This window comes from Scyliorhinus torazame, chromosome 2, assembly GCF_047496885.1.
Source record: "Scyliorhinus torazame isolate Kashiwa2021f chromosome 2, sScyTor2.1, whole genome shotgun sequence".
In the NCBI taxonomy this organism is placed as follows: domain Eukaryota; kingdom Metazoa; phylum Chordata; class Chondrichthyes; order Carcharhiniformes; family Scyliorhinidae; genus Scyliorhinus; species Scyliorhinus torazame.
This window is the reverse complement of record NC_092708.1, coordinates 340,494,241-340,519,056: the sequence shown is the minus strand read 5'-3', so window position 1 is coordinate 340,519,056 and position 24,816 is coordinate 340,494,241. Positions and strand designations below refer to the sequence as shown.

The window sequence follows — 24,816 nt, the reverse complement described above, 5'->3', positions numbered from 1 at the left end:
GTTGGTGTAATGCCCCCCTGTGGTTGTGTCACCTCCGTGTGCATCGTGAATGTCCATTGGTCGCGTCCTATCTAACTGGTCTATTGGTTGAGTGTGTGTGTGATGTTTCTGGTGCTCCCTCTAGTGTCTAGCTAGCCTACATGCATTTACATTGATGCACATCAACACACCCGGCACCCACACTCCACGGCACTCACCCTTCCCAGCCCCCCCCCCCCCCTCTCCGGCACTCACCCTCCCCAGCCACACCCCCCCCTCCCTGGTACTCACCTTCACCAGCACTCACCCTCCCAGCCCCCATCCCCGGGACTCACCCTCCTCAGCCACCCCCCCCTCCCCGGCACACACCCTCCCCGGCACTCACCCTCCCAGCCCCCCTCCACGGCAGTCGCCCTCCCCGGCACTCACTCTCCCTGTCACTCACCGTCCCCGGCACTCACCCTCCCCCCACCCACCCCGGCAGTCACCCTCCACCCCACCGCCCCGGCACTCAACTTCCCCGGCACTCAACCTCCCCGGCACTCACCCTTCCCGGCACTCACCCTCCCTGGCACTCACCCTCCCCCCCACCTTCCCTGGCACTCACCCTCCCCGGCTCTCCCCCTCTCCCCCCTCCCTGGCAGTCACCCTCCCACCCACCTCCCCGGCACTGGCCCTCCCCGGCACTGACCCTCCCCGGCACTGACCCTCCCCGGCACTGACACTCCCCGGCACTGACACTCCCCGGCACTGACACTCCCCGGCACTGACACTCCCCGTCACTGACACTCCCCAGCACTGACACTCCCCGGCACTGACCCTTCCCGGCACTGACCCTCCCCGGCACTGACCCTCCCCGGCACTGATCCTCCCCGGCACAGACCGTCCCCGGCACTGGCCCTCCCCGGCACAGACCGTCCCCGGCACTGGCCCTCCCCGGCACGGACACTCCCCGGCACTGACCCTCCCCGGCACTGACACTCCCCGGCACTGACACTCCCCGGCACTGACACTCCCCGGCACTGACACTCCCCGGCACTGACACTCCCCGTCACTGACACTCCCCGGCACTGACACTCCCCGGCACTGACCCTTCCCGGCACTGACCCTCCCCGACACTGACCCTCCCCGGCACTGACCCTCGCCGGCACTGACCCGCCCCGGCACTGATCCTCCACGGCACTGACACTCCCCGGCACTGACACTCCCCGGCACTGACACTCCCTGGAACTGACCCTCCGCGGCACTGACACTCCCCGGCACTGACCCTCCCCAGCACTGACACTCCCCGGCACTGACACTCCCCGGCACTGACACTCCCCGGCACTGACACTCCCCGGCACTGACCCTCCCCGGCACTGACACTCCCCGGCACTGACCCTTCCCGGCACTGACCCTCCCCGGCACTGACCCTCCCCGGCACTGACCCGCCCCGGCACTGATCCTCCCCGGCACTGACACTCCCCGGCACTGACACTCCCCGGCACTGACACTCCCTGGAACTGACCCTCCGCGGCACTGACCCTCCACGGCACTGACCCTCCCCGGCACTGACCCTCCATGGCACTGACACTCCCCGGCACTGACACTCCCCGGCACTGACCCTCCCCAGCACTGACACTCCCCGGCACTGACCCTCCCCGGCACTGACACTCCCCGGCACTGACGCTCCCCGGTGATTTGTTATGTTGTAGGTGTAACATAAGCGGCTTCCTTGTGGCGCACTTGACAAAAGAGGGTTCAGGCGTGGAGATAACTTCAACACGTTTATTAAACTATTTACACTTCTATTACTCGGGTTCGACACTACTGCTAATCCTACTATAGCTATCCAGACTGACTAACCAGCTGCTGCAATCCACGTGGTGGGTAAAATATTGAATCAACCCTGTCTCTGTACTAACTGACTGTCTCCACTGGAAAGAGGCAGATCATGTGTGCGGTGTCCTTTATATATGGGTTGGTGTAATGCCCCCCTGTGGTTGTGTCACCTCCGTGTGCATCGTGAATGTCCATTGGTCGGGTCCTATCTAACTGGTCTATTGGTTGAGTGTGTGTGTGATGTTTCTGGTGCTCCATCTAGTGTCTAGCTAGCCTACATGCATTTACATTGATGCACATCAACACACCCGGCACCCACACTCCACAGCACTCACCCTTCCCAGCCCCCCCCCCCTCCCCCCCCTCTCCGGCACTCACCCTCCTCAGCCACCCCCCCCCTCCCCGGCACACACCCTCCCCGGCACTCTCCCTCCCAGCACCCCTCCACGGCAGTCACCCTCCCCGGCACTCACCCTCCCTGTCACTCACCGTCCCCGGCACTCACCCTCCCCCCACCCACCCCGGCAGTCACCCTCCCCCCCACCTCCCCGGCACTCAACCTCCCCGGCACTCAACCTCCCCGGCACTCACCCTCCCCGGCACTCACCCTCCCCGGCACTCACCCTCCCCAGCACTCACCCTCCCCGGCACTCAACCCTCAACCACCCCGGCACTCACCCCCCCCGGCACTCACCCCCCCCCCCGGCACACACCGACCCCCCCCCCCCCGGCACCCCCATCCCCGGCACTCACCCTCGCCCCCCTTCCCAGCACTGACCCTCCCCGGCACTGACCCTCCCCGGCACTGACCCTCCCCGGCACTGACCCTCCCCGGCACAGACCCTCCCCGGCACTGACCCTCCCCGGCACTGATCCTCCCCGGCACTGACCCTCCCCCGCACTGACCCTCCCCGTCACTGACCCTCCCCGGCACTGACCCTCCCCGGCACTGACCCTCCCCGGCACTGACCCTCCCCGGCACTGACCCTCCCTGGCACTGACACTCCCCGGCACTGACACTCCCCGGCACTGACACTCCCCGGCACAGACCCTTCCCGGCACTGACCCTCCCCGGCACTGACCCTCCCCGGCACTGACACTCCCCGGCACTGACACTCCCCGGAACTGACCCTCCACGGCACTGACCCTCCATGGCACTGACACTCCACGGCACTGACCCTCTCCGGCACTCACCCTTCCCGGCACTGACCCTCCATGGCACGGACCCTCCACGGCACTGACCCTCCACGGCACTGACACTCCCCACCACTGACACTCCCCGGTGATCTGTTATGTTGTAGGTGTAACATAAGCGGCTTCCTTGTGGTGCACTTGACAAAGGAGGGTTCAGGCGTGGAGATAACTTCAACACGTTTGTTAAACTATTTACACTTCTATTACTCGGGTTCGACACTACTGCTAATCCTACTATAGCTGCCCAGACTGACTAACCAGTTCCTGCAATCCATGTGGTGGGTGTAATATTGAATCAACCCTGTCTCTGTACTAACTGACTGTCTCCACTGGAAAGAGGCAGATTTCCAGTGTCCTTTATATATGGGTTGGTGTAATGCCCCCCTGTGGTTGTGTCACCTCCGTGTGCATCGTGAATGTCCATTGGTCGCGTCCTATCTAACTGGTCTATTGGTTGAGTGTGTGTGTGATGTTTCTGGTGCTCCCTCTAGTGTCTAGCTAGCCTACATGCATTTACATTGATGCACATCAACACACCCGGCACCCACACTCCACGGCACTCACCCTTCCCAGCCCCCCCCCCCCTCTCCGGCACTCACCCTCCCCAGCCACACCCCCCCCCTCCCTGGTACTCACCTTCACCAGCACTCACCCTCCCAGCCCCCATCCCCGGGACTCACCCTCCTCAGCCACCCCCCCCTCCCCGGCACACACCCTCCCCGGCACTCACCCTCCCAGCCCCCCTCCACGGCAGTCACCCTCCCCGGCACTCACCCTCCCTGTCACTCACCGTCCCCGGCACTCACCCTCCCCCCACCCACCCCGGCAGTCACCCTCCACCCCACCGCCCCGGCACTCAACTTCCCCGGCACTCAACCTCCCCGGCACTCACCCTTCCCGGCACTCACCCTCCCTGGCACTCACCCTCCCCCCCACCTTCCCTGGCACTCACCCTCCCCGGCTCTCCCCCTCTCCCCCCTCCCTGGCAGTCACCCTCCCACCCACCTCCCCGGCACTTACCCTCCCCGGCACTCACCCTCCCCGGCACTCACCATCCCCGGCTCTGCCCCTCCCCGGCACTCACCCTCCCCGGCACTCACCCTCTCCGGCACTCACACACCCCAGCTCCCTCCCCCCCATCCCCGGCACTTACCCTCCCCGTCACTCACCCTCACACCCTCCCCTAGCACTCATTCTCTACCCCCGGCATGGACCATGATCAGCGGCACACCTTCCACCAGCACCCGCGACCACCACCCACCTACGGCCATGCCGTCACTTCTCTGGTGGCCGCCCCACGCCGACCCCTACCTCCACGATGGCCGGCGTCAACCAGCCGTGCTGGTTGACGCCGTTAAAAAGGTTGTTTAATTTACGCCGGCTGTCACGTCGACGGGACTTCGGCCCATCCGGCCCGGAGAATTGGAGCAGCCCCGGGGCCCATAGTGTTGTGCCGCCCCTCGCTATTCTGCAAGGAGCGCATCGCGATTCCTGTCGGCGCGAATTTTTGGCTGCCGGAGAATGTCGCAGGCGGCGTCAGAGCGGCGGGGCAGGCTTCACGCCGCCCCCCGGCGATACTCCGACTCAGCGGGGTTCGGAGAATTCCGCCCCCGGTTGGCATCATTATTCTCACAGCCAATCAATGCCATTTAAACTTCAAATGCAGGTTACATCCTTGAATGTAATGAAAGCCAATTTACTTTCAGAATGTAGTTCTCTGCTTGCACTGTTATGGGCCAGGGTTTAGGAACCTCAAAGTGTATCATGGAGTTCCCCTGACCCACAAATTTTAATAGATTGTGGTTTGGGGAGCACACGACCCACTCTACAGGTGTGGTACAGCAGAAATGGAAAAGTATTTTTTAAAGCAAAATAATATTAATTCTATGAACTCAAGTTAACCTTTTTAAAACATACAGTGAACATCTTAGCAACCATTTATTCAAAAACAACCCCGAAAAACTACAACACTAAGTAATCCTTTAAGCTTTCCTTTTTATCATCCATACGACTTAAAAAGAAAACCTTTATCAGAAGCACATCAGGTTACAGTCGCTACTGAAAACATTTAGAATTCTGAATTCACCAAATGATCACGAGCTAGCCTTCTGATGGCAGAGAGAACAGCAGTACATTTTCTTGGTCTGGCTTCAGCTCCAACACTGAAAACGAAACTAAAACACACCCTGCAGCCTGCTCAAAAACGAAAGTAAAAAGCTGACAGACAGCCCAGCTCCACCCACTCTCTGACATCACTGCAGTATTAAACACCCATTTCTTAAAGGTAGCTCACTACAGATATTTATATACACAACCATTTTTAAACACCCATTTCTTAAAGGTACTCTCACATGACACCTCCCCCCAGAAAAAAAAATAAACCATCAACTTCAAGATGGTTTAATTTTTCACCTTTTCACTATCCTTTAAGAAATGCACACAGTAAATATACTTTTTTGTTTCAAAAAAACAACACACGCAAACAGGTAGAATAATATAGTCCACTTTTTTCCCATTCTTCTTCCAACTGAAATCCTTCTTGATTGACAGTCTCTTTGAACAACAAGCTCTCTGCACGATCCGTCCATTGCTCTACGCCTCGGCATTTCTCTTTAAAGTCAGATACTTTATTTCAATCTGATCACAGGGTCCCTTGTAATTCTCCAACACATGAGCATTGGTTATCACAGCTTTCAGGCAGTCAAATGCCTGTTGAATGTCCGCTGACAATTGAAATTTTCGATGTTTCTTCAGCAAGTCCATCAGTGGAGCAATCACGCTACAAAACGTTTTCACGAATGTTCGATCAAATCCACTCATGCCAAGAAATAGCATTATTTCCCTTTGTCTCGAGGGTATTGAAAACTCCTCAATAACTGTTGGTTTCACATCCCGTGTGACCATTTGACCCTGTCCGATTGTATGGCCAAGGAAAGTGACTTGAGCGTTTCCAAATTCACTTTTGGTTAGGTTTATCACCAAACCCGCCTCCTGAAGTCGATCGAATAACTCCATCAGATGTTTAGATGTTCTGTCCATGTCTGGCTGAAAATTACCAGATCGTCGATGTATACCGCACAATTGGGTAATCCTGAAACAACTTTGTTAGTCAACCGTTGAAATGTGGCTGGGGCGGTTTTTCAGGTCAAATGGCATAACTTTGAATTGGTATATACCATCTGGAGTCACAAAGCTGAAATCTCCTTCGCTCTTTCGGATAAAGGTACCTGCCAGTAACCTTTAAGTAAATCCAGTTTGGAAATAAAAGCTGATTGTCCCACTTTCTCAATGCAATCCTCCAAACGTGGGATAGGATAAGAGTCCGTTCTTGTAACTGCATTGACCTTTCTATAGTCCACACACAACCGTTGGGTACCGTCTGGTTTTGGTACCATCACTATGGGGGAGCTCCATTGGCTGCAACTACCTTCAATGATGCCATTTTTAAGCATACTTCAAACTCTTTGTTAACCTGTGCCAATTTTAAAGGGTTGAGTCTATATGGATGTTGTTTGATTGGAACAGCATTTCCCACATCTACATCATGTATAGCCATTTTAGTACTTCTCAATTTATCTCTACAAACGTGCCCACGTGACATCAATAACTCTTTCAGGTCAGTCCGTTTTTCCTCTGGAAGGTAACTCAACGATTTATCCCAATATTTAAGAACATCCTCATTTTCCAATTTAATTTGAGGTATGTCAAATTCACAGTCATCTGGATTTGGTTCATCACTTTGAGTTAGAATCATTAAAACCTCCCCCTTTTTCATTCCTTCCCTTTCAAAGTACCTTTTAAGCATATTCACATGACACACTCGGTGAGTCTTCCTTCTATCTGGTGTTTTTACCACATAATTCACCTCACTTAATTTCCTTTCAATCTGATAAGGCCCACAAAACCTTGCTTTTAAAGGTTCACCTACCACTGTTAACAATACTAAAACTTTATCTCCACTGGCAAAACTACAAACTTTGGATTTCTTGTCTGCTACCCATTTCATCACATGTTGTGCAACTTTTAAATGTTGTCTAGCCAATTCACCTACTCTATTTAATCGTTCCCTAAAATTTGACACGTAATCCAATAATGTAATTTCTGATTTCTCACTCCCTAATTGCAAACAGTACGAATGGAATTCCTTTATCCCAATCCTCTGGATAATCATAATAAGCCCTCAACATTGTCTTTAATGTCTGATGCCACCTTTCTAATGCTCCCTGCGATTCTGGATGGTACGCAGTTGATTTAAATTGTTTTATTCCTAAGCTATCCATACCTTCTTTGAATAACCTTGAGGTAAAATTTGATCCTTGATCCGATTGTATTTCTGTGGGTAGTCCATATCTAATAAAGAATTTAAGTAACTCCTCCACAATCGTTTTCGCTGTAATATGACGTACTGGAATGGCCTCTGGAAACCTGGTAGACACATCCATTATAGTCAACAGATATTGATTCCCACTTTTTGTTTTAGGAAGCGGTCCTTCGCAATCAATTAGGACCCTTGTAAAAGGTTCCTCAAATGCTGGAATGGGTATTAAGGGCGCTAGTGTTATCACTGCTTGAGGTTTCCCTATCACTTGACATGTGTGACATGATTGACAAAATTTAACTGCATCTTTATGTAGTCCAGGTCAATAAAAATGTTTTTCTATTTTAGTTTGAGTTTTCCTTATTCCCAAATGACCTCCCACTGGCACCTCATGTGCAACTTGCAACACCTCCTTTCTATACCCTACTGGCAATACTACTTGATGAAATTCTGTCCACTTTTAATCCGCCTGCATATGTAAAGGTCTCCATTTCCTCATCAAGACATCACTTTTACGGTAATAACACTCTGGTATACACTCAGATTCCTCTTCCATATATGCTTTCTGATACAACTGTTTTATTTCTATATCTTTCTGTTGTAACTCCGCCAATTTTCCTGAACTAAAAATATCCGCCTCATCCTCTACCTATTCTTGTTCTTTTTCAACCATCTGATCAAAAATCCTTTCTGATAATTGCACTTCAACTTCATCTTCACTCTTTGATTTCTCCTCTTGTTTTAACCTGTGACTTTGTTACTACACAATCCGGAGAAATCCCAGGATATTCATCCTTCAACACTTCAGCTGTCTGATTTTCCACTGGCTTATCAACCACTGTAGGCATCACTTCCACCTGCGATCCAGCTATATCATTACCCAAGATAACCTGTATTCCTGGACAAGATAGTTGCTCTATCATTCCTACTACCACTTCACCACTCTTCACTGGACTTTCCAACCTTACCTTATATAATTGAACACTACTCCTCTCACCGTGAATTCCACATATTACCCCCTTTTCTGGCAATATTCTTCCCAGACTACATAACTCCTCATCTCTCACCATTAAAGATTGACTAGCACCAGTATCTCTTAAAATTGTGACTTCTTTACCTGCTCCTCCTGATACACTTGAGTAAACTTTACCCACACAAGTAAATTCTTTAAAGAGATCTGGGACCTTCTTCTCAATCACCTCTTGATCAAGTTGTACAATCTTTTGCACCTCCTTCGCTTCACTTGGGCTTTCCTTTACCACTTTAACAAACCCCACTGTCTTATCCTGTTTTACCATATCAGCCTTCCCAGTGCTTTTCTTCAACCACCAACACTGTGACTTTACATGGCCTAGTTTATTACAGTGAAAACATTTGAAACTTTTCATGTCTCTTCCATCCTCCTGGATTTCTTTTTTGATCTGAGGTACACTCTCCTTATTATCTCCCATCAGATCACCTTTACTTTTACCACTTGAGTATTTCTCATGTCCCCAGTTTCTATCCCTAACAGGTTGAAACTGATGTCGGAAACCAAGCTTTGATTTATGAACTAATTCATAATCATCTGCCATTTCTGCTGCCAATCTCGCAGTTTTAACCCTCTGTTCTTCCACATGAGTTCTCACTACATCAGGAATTGAATTTTTAAACTCCTCCAAAAGTATAATTTCTTGGAGAGCTTCATACGTGTGGTCTATTTTCAAAGCCCTTATCCACCTATCAAAATTACTCTGTTTGATCCTTTCAAACTCCATGTCTGTTTGACCAGATTCTTTCCTTAAATTTCTAAACATTTGTCTGTAGGCTTCAGGCACTAGTTCAATGCACTTAAGATGGATTTTTTCACCTCCTCATACGTCCCAGATACCTCCTCCGGTAGTGATGCAAACACTTCAATAGCCCTCCCTACCAGCTTTGTTTGAATCAGTAATACCCACATGGCCTGTAGCCATTTCATTTGTTTAGCCACCTTCTCAAATTAAATGAAAAAGGCTTCCACCTCCTTCTCGGCAAACCTTTGCAATGCTTGGACATATTTAAATAGATCCCCACCAAGCCTTCGACTTTGACGCTCTTTCTCACTATCCCCATCACTATCATCTAACTGTACGTTTCCCTTTACGTCTGCCAATTTTAACTGACTATTATGTTTCATGGCCATTTTCTGAAGTTCACACTGTTTCTCTTTATCTTTTTCCCTGATCTGTATCTCCCTTTCTCTTTCTTTTTGTTTTGCTAGGGCTATTCTTTCTTTTCTCCTTTCCTCTCTCTCTCTTTCTTTTTCCTCTCTATCTCTTTCTTTTTCAGCTCTCTCTCTTTCATATTCAAGCTGCTTTAATTCTTTCTCATGTTCCATTTGTTTAATTTGCAACTGAATTTTTGCCATCTCCAATGAATCAAACTGTATCTCAGGCAACTTTAAATGTTTAGCCACCGCCATAATTGCCTCATCTTTTCGCATTTTGTCAGGTAATGTTAACTGCAATGTTCTTGCCAAATCTAACAGTCTGCTTTTAGTCTCTGTTCGTAAGGTACTACGTGTGACCGTCTCCACCCCCAAAAACTTCAGAGCCTCTGAAAGAGCCATTGTCCACAACACACTCCCTACTTAAACTAGAATACCACACCTGAAAAGCAACCACAATATGCTCACCCCTCACTGTCATTAAGTTCACTAAGCCAATCCAATAGATAGACTTTTATCCCCCTCGAGCCCCCAATCTGTTATGGGCCAGGGTTTAGAGAACCCCAAAGTGTATCATGGAGTTCACCTGTCCCATAACTTTTAATAGATTGTGGTATGGGGAACACACAGCCCACTCTACAGGTGTGGTAGAGCAGAAATGGAGAAGTATTTTTTAAAGCAAAACAATGTTTATTCTATGAACTCAAGTTAATCTTTTTAAAACATACAGTGAACATCTTAGCAACCATTAGTTCAAATACAACCTCCAATAACTACAACACTAAGTAATCCTTTAAGCTTTCCTTTTTAACATCCATACAACTTAAAAACAAAACCTTTATCAGAAGCATCAGGTTAAAGTCACTACTGAAAACATTTATAATTCTGAATTCACCAAATGATCACGAGATAGTCTTTTGATGGCAGAGAGAACAGAAGTACACCTGCTTGGTCTGGCTTCAGCTCCAACACTGAAAACGAAACTAAAAAACACCCTGCAGTCTGCTCAAAAACTAAAGTAAAAAGCTGACAGACAGCCCAGCTCCACCCACTCTCTGACATCACTGCAGTATTAAACACCCATTTCTTAAAGGTATTCTCACTACAGATAATTATAAACACACCCATTTATAAACACCCATTTCTGAAAGGTATTCTCACATGACAGCACACATTCTGTTGGAACTAAATAGTATTTTTTCCGTGTCCTTTACATTCCTGTTACCAAGTATTTCTGTGGCGGGTCAGGAATTGGACGAGTCTCAGACTGAGGGCAGTCCTGGACAACAATGTGCTGCAGTTATGAGATATGAAGGCAGCACATTTTACTAAAAACATTTCCTGTGTTAGAATATAGCGTTGAAAGATTATGGTCAAACCTTCTAGTAACAGTTGCATGGAAATCCCAGCTGTATACAAATTAAGTCGAAAAAACATTTTGTCCAAGTATAATTCTATTTTCATCCCTATCAAATTATTCCAGTCAAAATGGTTAAACTAATTACACGGGGAGAATGTGCAAACTCCACACAGGCAGTGACCCAGAGCCAGGATCGAACCTGGGACCTCGGTGCCGTGAGGCAGTGGTGCTAACCACTATGCCACCAAGCTGCCCTTTGGTGTCACTTTTAATGATGTTACCTGATATCTAGAATATTCTTGTTCCCTCTAGCTTTAGTTGAATTATATCATTGTTTAAGCAAGTATATTATACGAATCATGTGACTGGTCGAACAGTGCTACAAGGGTATACTTTTGGAGAAATGTGCTTGACTTTCACTGCCCATATTTTTATTTCACATCTAAAACCCATGTGCTTCTGATATTTATACAATGCAAACGTACCTCAAACAATCCTTGTTTCTTTGCAAAAGAGCCTCCTTCAAGTGTCCAAAAGTAAATGTGTGATTTTCCGCAAGTAACAATGATGTTGGTCTCTGTTGGATGGAAATCTGCTGCAAAGACTGGCTCATTTGAACACTGGCAAGGGTACAAGTGAACACATATTTATATACCTGTTCGAATCAATCACTCACGACAGACTGAAAGCTCAATTACAGGAATTCACTCATATTGTGCAATTACATTCTGCCATTGGGAGCAAACTCTAGGCACATCTGTAACTTCAGTCAGTGGAAGATAGCCTGAAAATTATACCATAAGGGACAAATGCCCCTGTGGAGGTGGGGAATCCACAGAAGAAACTGAGCATGAAAAGGTTATTTTGCAGCTTCTGAATTAGGGATAACTCACACTTTCAAATTAAACCATCCATGTTCCACATCAAGGCTATTTCAAATATCTTTGTGGACATTTCAGAACAAAGACTACAGGTGGCTGCAAATTGGTGTGCAAAAAAAATCAATACAAGTGAACAGGCATAATCTGCAAATGTGCATCCATTTCACATCTCCTTTAATTAAATACCTGACTTCTAGGATCTGTGGGAGAGCCTGTCAATACGACTAGTGATTAAATGTTGAAGATGTGAAGCACAGGAAAATAAGTTTTTGAATAAAATGTACTTCCTTCATTTACCTTTGTCTTTGATATGCAGTTGAAAGTCATAGTTGAAGTTCACCTTTTCAAAAATTCATTTTTATGGGATGTGGGCTTCGCTAGACCAGCATTTGTTGCCCATCCCAAATTTCCCTTGAGAAGGCGGTGGTGAGCTGTATTCTTGAACTGCTGCAGTCCATGTGGTGTGGGTACACCCACTGTGCTATTAGGGAGGGAGGTCCAAGATTTTGATACAGTGACAGTGAAGGAACGGCGATATATTTCCAAGTCAGGGTGGTGAGTGACTTGGAGGGGAGCTTCCAAGTGGTGGTGTTTCCATGGACCTGCTGCCCTTGTCCTTCTACATGGCAGTGGTTATGGGTTTGGAAGGTGCAGCCTAAGAAGCCTTGGTGAGTGCCTGCAATGTATTTGCATGTTACATACTGGCTGCTACTGTGTGTCGGTGGTGGAGGGAGTGAATGTTTGTGGAAGGGGTGCCAATCAAGCGGACTGCTTTGTCCTGGATGGTGCCGAGCTTCTTGAGTGTCATTGGAGCTACACTCACCCATGCAAGTGGGGAGTATTCCATCACACCCCTGACTTGTGCCTTCTAGGTAGTGGGCAGGCTTTGGGGAGTCAGGAGGTGGGTTACTCACCGCAGGATTCAAAACCTCTGACCTGCTCTTGTAGCTAAAGTATTTATATGTCTAGTCCAGTTCAGTTTCTGGTTAATGGTATCCCCCAGGATGTTGATAGTGGGGGATTCAGTGATGGTAATGTCATTAAATGTCAAGGGCCGATGATTTGATTCTCTCTTATTGGAGCTGGTCATTGCCTGGCACTTGTGTGGTGTGTATGTAACTTTCCACTTGTCAGCCCAAGCCTGGATATTGTCCAGGTCTTGCTGCATTTGCATGTGGACTGCTTCAGTGTCTGAGGAGTCAGGAATGGTGCTGAACATTGTGTAGTCATCAGCGAATATCCCCATATCTGAGCTTATGATGAAAGGAAGGTCATTGATGAAACAACTGAAGATGGTTGGGCCTAGGATATTACCCTGAGGAACTCCTACAGTGATATCCCGGAGCTGAGATGACTGACCTCTAACAACCACAGCCATCTGCCTTTGTGATAGGTTTAACTCCAACCAGTGGAGAGTTTCTCCCCTGATTCCCATTGACTCCAGTTTTGCTAGGGCTTCTTGATTCCACAGTACTGTGTTTTGGCTGTATTGAAACAGCTTGGCTAGGGGCGCGGCAAATTCTGGAGCACAAGTCTTCAGTGCTATTGCCAGAATATTGTAAGGGCCCATAGCCTATGCAGTATCCAGTGCCTACGGCTATTTCTTGATATCACGTGGGGTGAATCAAATTGGATGAAGACTGACATCTGTGATGCTGGGGACCTCTGGAGGAGAGCAAGATGGATCATCCACTTGGCACTTCTGGCTGAAGATTAATGTGAATGCTTTGCCGTTGTCTTTTGCATTGATGTGCTAGACTCCTCCATTATTGAAGGTATTTGTGGAGCCTCCTCCTCCAGTGAATTGTTTAATTGTCCTTCACCATTCACGACTGGATGTGGCAGGACTGGAGAGCTTAGATCTGATCCACTGTGTCGTGTTGGGTGTTCTGGTCTACAAACAGGTCAACACGGCTGGAGATGGTGTAACTCTATTTCATTAACAACTCAACTGTAATAACATACTGTAAGCTTGGGTACGTGCATTACCAGCTTATCTGTGGACTCTGTCCTATCACTATCTAGGTGAGGCACTCAGCACATGGTGAATGTCTGAGAGGCAGGCTGTGAGCTCTGTGCTCTGAGCTGGCTGCTGCTAGAGTGATCGGGATCTCTGGTGTCCCCTGTCTTTATAGTGCGTGTGCTCTCACTGGTGATTGGCTGCGATGTTGTGTATTCTGGTTGGTCCTACTGTATGTCCATCAGTGTGTCAGTGTGTGTGTGATTGCACCATGATATGCTGATGTATATCATGACACACAGGTTGTGTGGTCACTTAGCTCCATCTATCACTTGCTGCTAATGTAGTTTCATGCAAGTAGTCCTGTGTTGTAGCTTCACAAGGTTGACACCTCATTTTTCAGTATGCTTGGTGCTGCTCCTGGCATGCCCTCTTGCACTCTTCATTAAACCAGGGTTGTTCCCCTGGATTGGTGGTAATGGTAGAGTGGGGGATATGCCGGGTCATGAGATTACAGATTGTGGCTGAGTACAATTCTGCTGCTGCTGATGGCCCCACAGCACCTCATGGTTGTCCAGTCTTGAGTTGCTGGATCCATTCTAAATCTATCCCATTTAGCATGATGGAGGGTATCCTCAATGTGAAGACGGGTCTTCATCTCCACAAGACTGTGCAGTGGTCACTCCTACCAATACTATTATGAACAGATGCATCTGCGGCAGGCAGGGTGGTGAGGATAATGCTTTTCCCTCTTATTCGTTCCCTTAGGACCTGTTGCAGACCCAGTCTTCCAACTATGTCCTTTAGGGCTTGGCCAGTAGTGGTGTTACCGAGCCACTCTTGATGATGGACATTGAAGTCCCTCACCAGAGTGCATTCTGTGCCATTGCCACCCTCAGAGCTTCCTTCAAGTGGTGTTCAACATGGAGGAGTACTGATTCACAATACATTGTAATCAGAAGGAGATTTCCTTGACCATGTTAGGCCTGAACACTTGAGACTTCATGGGGTTCAGAGTCGATGTTGAGGATACTCCCTCCCGACTGTATACCACTGTGCCACCACCTCTGCTGGGTCTGTCCTGCCGGTGGGACAGGACATATCCAGGGGTGGGGATGGTAGTGTCTGGGACGTTACCTGTAAGGTATGATTCTGTGAATGTGACTATGTCAGTTTTTGAGACAGCTTTCCGAATTTCCCCCCCCAGATGTCAGTAAGGAGGACTTGGGTCGACAGGGCTGGGTTTGCCGTTGTCATTTCCAGTGCCCAGGTCTGTCTATTTTCTTTCCTATTTATTGACTTTATAGTAGTTTGATACTGAATAGCTTGCTAGACCATTTCAGAGGGCATTGTTGTGGATTGGAGTCACAGGTGAGGACTGCAGATTTCCTTAGTGAACCAGCTGTTTTTTTACGACAATCGACAATAGTTCATGGTCATAGAATCATAGAATCCCTACAGCGCAGAAGGAGGCCATTCAGCCCATCAAGTTTGCACCGACCCTCTGAAACGGCACCCTACCTAGACCCATTCCCTCATCCTGGACTAAGTCCCCACACCAACGTCAAAATGGTGGTATTTTACACCAGGAAAACTGCATATCCATGGACACTAAGGGGCTTTATTATTGGCCAATCCACTTAACCTGCACATTTTTGGTCACCATAGAATAGAATCATGAATCCCTACAGAGCAGAAGGAGGCCATTTGGCCCACTGAGTTTGCACTGACCCTCCGAAAGAGCATCCTACTTACACCCAACCCCCTGCCCTATCCCCGGAACCCCATCTAACCTTTGGACACCAAGGGTCAATTTAGCAGGGCCAATCCACTTAACCTGCACATCTTTGGACTGTGGAAGGAAATCAGAGCACCCGGAGCAAACCCATGCAGACATGGGGAGAATGTGAAAACTCCAAAGACAGTCACCCGAGGTCAGAATTGAACCCGGGTCCCTGGTGCTGTGAGGCAGCGGTGCTAACCACTGTGCCACGTTTTAATTCCAGATTCAGTATCTCATGGTGGGATTCGAACCCGGGTTCCCAGAGTATTACCCTGGGTCTCTGGATTACCAGTCCAGTGACAACACCGCTACCTTACCCCCTCCCCGGTTGTGGCCTATACATTCTCCTGTACACACTCTGCCTTATCCTTCCATTCCTTTGGTTAAAAATAACAAAGCAAATCTGACAGAATATATTACAATATAAATAGTTGATTTGATTGACTGTTATCATGATTGCTGAGCAGCCAATCAAAGAAAATATTTGCAATGCTCCAGTAGTATAGAGATAAGAATATTCAGAAAGAAAATACCTTAATATCACCTAGTCTCTCTACTTTCTGCCAATCCCATACTGAAAGGACATGGTCATTAGAATCATCCACTGCACACAAAGTAGAGCCTCCATTCTGGAAAAGAAATGAATGGAAATACACATACGTAACAGAACTCCCTAAAGTGTTTAATACAAAATTCATTCTACTCAGTGAGTACCTCCTCATGCTTACCGATTTTGAGAAAGCAATGCAGGTCACTGATCGATCAAAGAAACCTGTTCCAATTGTGTGCAGTGTGTTCAAACTCACCGAATCCCAGATTCGAACATGAGGGGCGGCTTGCTGTGCAAATAAAGCGGAGGCAGGTTCATTTCACTTCAGTTTAGTCAGCAACAAGTACTTTCTGAAATGGCTCAGCAATCTTTAATGGAAATATGCATGGATTTTCCACACAATCTCCTTATTGTATCGCTGCAGTTTAAATGATCTACTTAAAGCTTCATTAAAGTGAGTAGAGATGCTTTCGAATAGACTGTGGGGGAGTCCATTATTGAAACTCCAATCAAAGTGAATGAGATGCATTATGTGCTAGCGTGTCCTATTTCACTTTACATTATCTGTAACTTGGATGAATAAATAGTACCACACACGTTTCCATCCTTGGTTATCCCCGCTACCTGACCAGTTGCTATGGTGATTCTGTCAGGGTGGACTGCAAGGCTAGGAAAAGAAAACAAAAATGTGTCAGTTGTTGCATGAAGACAAAGACATGACTCATGTTGTTCCTAACTAGATTTGCTGGTGTATCAATCGCAGCTGAGAGCCTGTCAGCATTTCAGTGTCATTCGTGTTTGCAATTTAATCCTCAATAGAGCTAAAACAAACACACTGACACGGGCTGGATTCTCTGGTCCCTCAGCCATTCTTTTTTCAACGGCGCGCATCCTGCTGGCGACCGGATTCTATCTTCCCGCCGCTTGTCAATGGGATTTCCCATTGGAGTAACCCCACGCTGCCGGGAAACCTGCAAATGGAGATGCGTTGCCAGCGGGAAAAGTGAATTGCGATGATCGGAGAATTCAGATCAGTGCGAGACATCAGTCAGTAAATAAGTGCAATTTGAAAACCAGGAACATTAGGTCATCAGAAACTTTCCAGCAGGTTTCCTGCTAAGCATGAAGAATAACACCACTACAGCAAACAGATGTAAATCAATTGCTGCCGGGCCAGGAAAGATGAATCAGACACACATGATTAGCTGACAGGTTGCCTGTAAAAAGAGTTACCGTTCATAGCAACAAGCAGCAAATTGAACTACGGCACATTTTCCTTTATGTTTTTTTAAAAACTCACCACTTGACATCATCATTGTGGCCGGTATAATGTCTCTGAAGTTGTTCCTCCACATTGTATAGTACGACCACAGACGCAATGAAATACACAATCTCACCGGTTGGCAGAAGGTACAGGTTACAGCGGCAATCCCGGCCTCGGTAGCCATAACTGAAGTATTGGTCAAGGGCATTAGCTGGAGTAAGTGGTGAAGCTTCACACAGATCAAGAGGATCAATAAAGTTGATTTGAATTCTCAGACACTTTGATTACATAACAGACAATGCTGGTATTAGGTGAATTGGTTGTGAAAACATTGAAAAATAATGCAGGTCTGTGTCATGTTTGCAATTTTAAAAAACACTGAAGGTTGGGTCATTTTTAATGCACCAGTGGGAGGGCAATAGAGAGAAGCAAACACACAATCAAATCCTGTTTTCTTTGAACAGGGTTTTCCAGTCGCGCCTACTGCGGGAATTGTCACGGGAGGGACGGAACATCAGATGGACCAGCACAGGTCCCTGGATTTTGGGCAGAAATCACCAGTCCCGCACGAGGCCGCAAAATTCCACCTCTAAATGTATTCCCTCCTCTAAATAGTGCAACAATTAGCTGTATGTTTCTCAATGGGGTTGCAATATGATTCTAACTAAATGCAACTAGGAATGGGCAATAATGCAACCTTGCTAGCACGATCAATGTAGGGTTGCTAGCTGTGATTTAATGTATTCCTGCCGGATTCATCGCATAACATGCCCCTCACGCTCCAGCTATTAGTCCATTCTTATGATGCATTGCCTCCTTACACCAAATGGAAATCTAAAACAGCCATTATCCAATTGAATGAATCATAGAATGAGAGAATTTACTGTGCAGAAGAAGGCCATTCGGCCCATCGAGTCTGCACTGGCCCTTGGAAAGAGCACTCTACCCAAGCCCACACCTCCACCCTATCCCCATAACCCAGTAACCCCACCCAACCTTTTTGGACACGAAGGGCAATTTAGCATGGCCAATCCACCTAGCCTGCACATCTTTGGACTGTGGGAGGAAACCGGAGCACCCGGAGGAAACCCACGCAGACACAGGGAGAATGTGCAGACTCTGCACAGACAGTGACCCAAGCCGGGAATCGAACCTGGGACCCTGGAGCTATGAAGCAACTACGCTAACCACTGTGCTACCATGCGTGACTATCAGCCAAGCAGCCTTGTTCTTCTTTCCATTTTCAATATTTTTACATCTGGTAAAGAGAAATGTTCAAAGAAAGTGACAAAAGAAAAAGAAACAATCTTTTTTAAAGTCCCGATGATTTTCCTCAATGCAGCGGCGTCCAGGAGATTGATCTTCAATTCCTGGAGACTCCAGGCCAATTCTGGAGGGTTGGCAACCCTGTGCCCATGACCCAAGAACAAGCTTAAAAAGCAGGTTCCGAGACAGAGTTCTGATGAAAGGTCATCAACCCCATTTCTCTCTCCATAGATGCTGCCTGACTGGTTTGAGATTTTCCTCGAATTTCCTGTTTCTCTTTAGGATATTTGAGGGGCATTTCAATGCTTTTATTCTAAATCGCATGCCCCTGGTTTCAGCTTCGGGAAAACAATTTGCTCTTTCAGGGAATGGATATATTTAGCAGTGTGCATCGTAGTGCAACTTGATTTTTCTGACCATGCAAATGAATTGTTTTGAACTCTTTTCTGATGTAAGGGTTTTATATTTTGTTTTAAAATAGCTGCGATAAATAAAATGGAGTATTAGGAACATTTCAAACACGTGGGTCATTTGTCCTACTTAGAACAGTACAGTACAGGACGGGAAGAAATTATAACCAGCAGCCCCTCCTTCAAAGTAAAATCATTTCTTACATGATCAAAACAGAGAGAAGCTTAAAAAGCTCTCACTGTCTTAGTTATATCCTTGGTGTTCTAAACATCATGCTGAAGTGGCATTAAATATTTACATAGTCAAATATTGTTGCAGCTGGCGATCGGGAGAACTGAATTGATATGACACAAATTGTGTTTAGCACAACGTAGAAGCATAAACGTCATTCACAAATACAACCCTGCAGTTATGTGCTTCCTTAATTGGCAGGATTGCAGTCTTAAATCATGGCAGGTAGTTTATCTCACCAGCACATTGGGGTGGGAACTACTTCCAACTTCAAAATCCATAGTGCCGCCAAATTTTCTTGTGTGACTTATTCCCGCCCACAATGTTCAAACTGAGCTTTGTGCATCCATCGATATTTATTGTTTTGAGGGTCTGTGGCATCACAGCCCTGTTTTTCCGAGGTGCACTCAATGGGTAAATTATGTTGCGATATTGAGGATGAGAGGTTCCAAGATCAGCTAAGACAGGCAGAAGAAGTGAGTAATGTTTGAGCCTTGGCAGCTTTTCAGTCAACTATGTCCTTCACAATCATATCATTTTTGAAATATTTTTCCCAGATTGCTGAGCTTTTATGTTTTTCCACATTACCCAGAAGAAACACTTCAGGATGTGGTGGCAAGAGTATTTTGTGTAATGTACAAGACATCACTAATCATGTTGGATAGACTGGATAAAGCTGGAGATATTTTCCTGTAACTTTTCATGTTTGTTATATGTTTCCAGCAGCTCCCTATGGGATGGAACTGCTGTTATCTGCATCTCTGGAGCCTGTACCACCTGGGCAGCCTGGTGCTACCTCCTCCCTGTCACAACCATGGAACTTTGAAAGGGATGGCTTGCCAAGTGCAGCTATTCTGAAAAAATGACAGCCTCGGATAAACTTGTTCGCATTCAAGGCTATGGACCAAGTGCAGGAAGATGGATTAAAATAGATCGGTGTTTGAAAGCCGGCATCGAAAGGGCCAGAATTCTCTGGCCATTGGGATTCTCTGTTCCCACCTCAATGTACCCCCATGGGTTTCCCGGTGGCGTGGGGTGGCTTCATTTGGAAATCCCAGTGACAAGCGACGGGAGTAGAGAATCCCGCCACCAGAGAATGGTGCGCCGCCGAGAAACAAGTGGCTGCAGAATCGGAGAATTCAGGCCCCGATGGGCCGAAGGGCCTCTTAGGGTGCTGTAATATCTCTCTGGCTATGACTCACATACCTCCAACAGTTGTATTAAAGCAAAACGTTTAAGGGAAACATATCACTTGTGTGTGTATCAGAGTGAGCATTATGTCTTTCTCTGCTACTAATCAAATTAGGTCTCTATTATTGCACTGTTCTACTTAGCTTCAAGTGTTAGGTAACCGGAGCATCATAATGTTGTCTCAGTGCTGGAAACATACCATCACCACTACCTTAAGCCATATGAGTGTCACGTTTCCACGGTTTTCAATTGCATAGATAAGGCATGGTGCGGAAGAAGACTATTGGGCCCATTGTATCTGCACCAACTCTCCGAATGAGCAACTCTACCAAAACCCTGCACATTCTTCTCTTTCATATAAGAGTTTAGTTCACTTTTTAATGCTTTAATTGAACCTGCCTCAACCAACTCTCAGGAAATCTTCGTTGCATAAACATGTTTTTCCTCATTTCACTTTTGCTTCTTTTACTGATTACTTTAAATCTGGGTCCTCTTATTCTCTATCCTTTCAGAGTGGGAACCATTTTTCCCTATCTACTCTACCTAGGTGGGTCAAAATTTTGAATATCTCCATCAAATCTTCTCTCAATACTTTTTTTCTCTAAGCAAAACAGGCCTAACTTCTCAAATCTATCGTCATAACCAAATTTCCTTATCTCTGAAACCATTCCCGTGAACCTTTACTGCACCCTCACCAATGCCTTCATATCCTTCCTAAAGTGCAACACACAGAACTCAAAATGTGACTTGCACAAATTCAACATAACCTCTCCTGCTCTTGCACTCTATGCCCCTATGAATAAAGCCCAGGATGCCATATGCTTTATGAACTGCTCTCTGAACTTGTCCTGCCACCTTCAATGCTTTATACACATATACACCCAAGTCGCTCTGCCCCTCCGCTCCTTTAGAGCTGCACCCTTTATTTTATATTGCCTCTCCATGTTCAAATGATAACTAAGCACCCAATTAAGGGTTTCATGCTCTACCGACTGAGCTATCAGGGCTTTAAGTTTCAAGACTCAGATCCTAGTTTACTGACCTTGAAGCAATGGGAGTAGACAAAACTGACTGCAGTCATTGTACACAGTCCCCTTTATTCGTTCAGGGGATGTGGACATCACTGGTTAGGCCATCACTTATTGCCCATCCCTAATTCCCATTAAACTGTGTGTGTTTCAGAGGGCATTTAAGAGTCAATCAATTGTGGGTTTGGAGTTCCACACCAGGTAAGGACATGCATGACCAAACGATTTTTTACAAAAATCAACAATGGTTATCTTGAGACTTTTAATTCCAGATTTTTTTAATGTTGTTTTATGGTGAAATTGGAATTATTTTTAAAAAAATAGATTTAGAATACCCCAATTAATTTTTTCCAATTATGGGGCAATTTGGCGTGGCCAATCCATCTACCCTGCACATCTTTGGGTTGTGGGGGTGAAACCCACGCAAACACAGGGTGAATGTGCAAACTCCACACAGACAGTGACCTAGGGCCGGGATTGAACCTGGGACCTCAGCGCCGTGAGGTAGCAATGCTAACCACTGCGCCACCTTGCTGCCCGAAATTAGAATTTCTGCTGTGGTGGGATTTAAACCCAGGTCCCCCGAGTATTATCCTGGTCTCTGGATTGCTAGTCCAGTGATAATAGCACAACACCACCACCACTGCTCTGATATTGCAATAGCCCCTTTTGTTAGTGTGGAGCTCACAAAATGGTAATTTATAACCAGAGCACAGCTTTATGGATTTCAAAAGGCCCTTCCTGTTCATTGAGAGTGGGAGTAGACTGGAAAACTTACATTTCCTACAATACAACATCAGAAATCCTGTGTAACAGGGTTGCGTATGGTTAGAAGGCGATTGGATTGGGGGAGATGATCCTTTTACTTATTAGGAAACATCAAATCTAAAAAGTAGCATTGTCCTACAGATTAAATAATAACTTCAAAATAATAACAAATCTACAAGTTTCATCAGCTGACACGGGGCAATGGGGGAAGATGGTGGCATAGTGGGAATGTCACTGGGCTATCAGTCCAGTAGGCCCAAACCAATGCCCTGGAGACAACGGTTCAAATCCCACCAATAGCAGCTGGTGGAATTCAAATTTGATAACTACTTGTGACACTAATAAAGATCATTATTAAATAACAAAATCTGGAATACAAAGCCAGCTTGAGTAATGATGACCCCGCAACCCTTTTCAATTGTCGTAAAAACCAATCTAGTTCACTAAGGCAGTTCTAGTTCTTTAGGGTCGGAAATCTGCCGTCCTTTCCTGGTCTGGCCTACATGTGACTCCAGACCCATAGCAATGTGACTCTCAACTGCCCTCCTCTGAAATGGCCAAGCAAGCTACTCAGTTCAAGGGGCAATTCGGGATGGGCAACAGATGCTGGCCATGCCAGTGACGTCCACATCCCATGAAAGAATATACATTTTTTTTTTTACAAGTACTGCAATTTTCCAACGAGTTTTCTGATGAAAACATTTCCACAGAAGAGATATAAAGGAACTAAAACAAAAACAGACAGCACTTTTCAAACACGTTAATGCAGGATTTGGGTCTGGGATATAGAATTTAAAAAACGCAAATGTAAAATAATATCCATCAAAAGTCACAAAAGTAGAATCTAGCCCTCAGGACATTTTCACAGGGAGTGAGAATCTCGCACAGCCATCATTTTATTCAATACTTTTCATAACCAAATCTGCTATTTTTAACCACTGTGGCCTGCTGAAATGAAAAAGTATTTAACAACTGTACATTACGGTTAAATAATTCAACGTTGGAGTCAGCAGGCTGAAGGATACACCCAGTCTAGCTTCAGCTTTTTGGCTGGAAGTTCACCTTTATCTTCCAAACTGTAGGTCTCCTTAATAACCTGGGGCATATACATGGTGATTGGACGACCACGTAGGAACATTTTAATATATCCTTCCTCTATAAAAAGGACAGAGAATATAATGCTCATTTCTTGAAAGCTTTGTTATAACAACCATATAAGGTGCAATCAGATCTGATAAACTGGCAGCAATATTCAGAGAGAGAGAGAGAGAGAGACAAAGGGAGAGAAATTGAAGGACAGCCAACACCAACATTTGATTTCAAATCAGAATTGTCTTTATTACATGAAAGGTTTCACACAATGTCATTACATGCAGTGGGTGCTGCTAATGTTAAAACAATGAAGCAAACTTATTCAAAGTGCAACAGTTGGTGACCACATTCCATCAGACCAAAATAACATCAGCGGCGCATGCTATTTAGTCAATATTATACATCCAAAACAAAGAACTCAATGCAGGAAACAGTGTGCGAAAGAAAGAGAGGACGATAGAGCAAAACATGACATAGAAATGTAAATGACAGACACATAATAGGACAAAATAAAACAAAACAGATGTATTCCTTCACAGCCCATCAAATGCTTCATTCTGAAATGGAGTTAAAAGCAGATCTGGAAGTATTGGCTAGGGGATTTAAGCGGACTCAGCAAACTTGGAGACCTTGACATGGAAGTAGGGCTGATGAGAATCTGACTTGGGCTTTTAGGAAATGGTAAGGTCAGAGAGGGTGACTTGCGAGTTCCAAGCTTCCCAACAGGTTTAATTGAGGTTGTTCCAGATTCTTCAACAGTTAGTTCTGGGTTCAATAGCAGATTAAGGAGTTCAGCACTGCTCTCGGGAGAACCAATCAGTTTTGGAGTCTGACTCAATATTATCTGCACTGAAACTACATGGGGATGGTCACGGGATCAGAGCAAATGGGAGGACAGAAGTAAAAATGATTACAAATGACGATAAATCAGATTTCAGTTAGATTTTAATGTCTAACAGTATTAATGAAGAAGAATAATCTTAATTCTCACTATTGCAACATACTGTTTTACAATTTCTCAGCTACTAAAACATCAGCATCATTGTTAAAATTTAATGGATAAAAATTGACATGTACATTTATATGTACACTTCAATTATTTGTCCCTTTTTAAACAGGCAGTGCAAGCATTAGCAACTTATCCCAGATAGTTTTATTATCTAGGAAGTTGCTAAACTTTAAATGAAAAGTGAAAGCTCACTGTTGCAAAACCAAAGGCTTTGGGGTTATAATGTAACTTTAAAAAAATAAATTTAGAGTACCCAATTCTTTTTTTTCCAATTAAGGGGCAATTTAGCATGGCCAATTCACCTACCCTACACATGTTTGGGTTGTGGGGGTGAGAACCCACGCAGACACGGGGAGAATGTGTAAACTCCACAAGGACAGTGACCCAGGGCCGGGATCGAACCCGGGTCCTCGGTGCCGTGAGGCAGCTTTGCGAACCACTGTGCCACCGTGCCACCCTATAATATAACTTTTTGAAAGAATTTCTCATCCATGAGAAAATTGAAATGATACTTGTACTGTA

At 46.2% G+C, this 24,816-nt stretch overlaps 1 protein-coding gene across 6 annotated transcripts in view; it reads right to left on the bottom strand.

The window, feature by feature from the left end:
• eml1 (EMAP like 1) overlaps positions 1 to 24,816 on the bottom strand; it is a 369,982-nt gene that overhangs the window by 75,519 nt on the left and 269,647 nt on the right. For all 6 annotated transcript variants that reach the window (XM_072490461.1, XM_072490442.1, XM_072490476.1 and 3 more), the window contains 6 exons: positions 23,219 to 23,348; positions 17,335 to 17,484; positions 16,632 to 16,701; positions 16,213 to 16,323; positions 16,018 to 16,113; positions 11,346 to 11,480 (listed from right to left, as the gene is read on the bottom strand). In XM_072490461.1, coding sequence (XP_072346562.1) covers positions 11,346 to 11,480; positions 16,018 to 16,113; positions 16,213 to 16,323; positions 16,632 to 16,701; positions 17,335 to 17,484; positions 23,219 to 23,348 — 692 coding nt within the window. The remainder of the gene's footprint in view (positions 1 to 11,345; positions 11,481 to 16,017; positions 16,114 to 16,212; positions 16,324 to 16,631; positions 16,702 to 17,334; positions 17,485 to 23,218; positions 23,349 to 24,816) is intronic.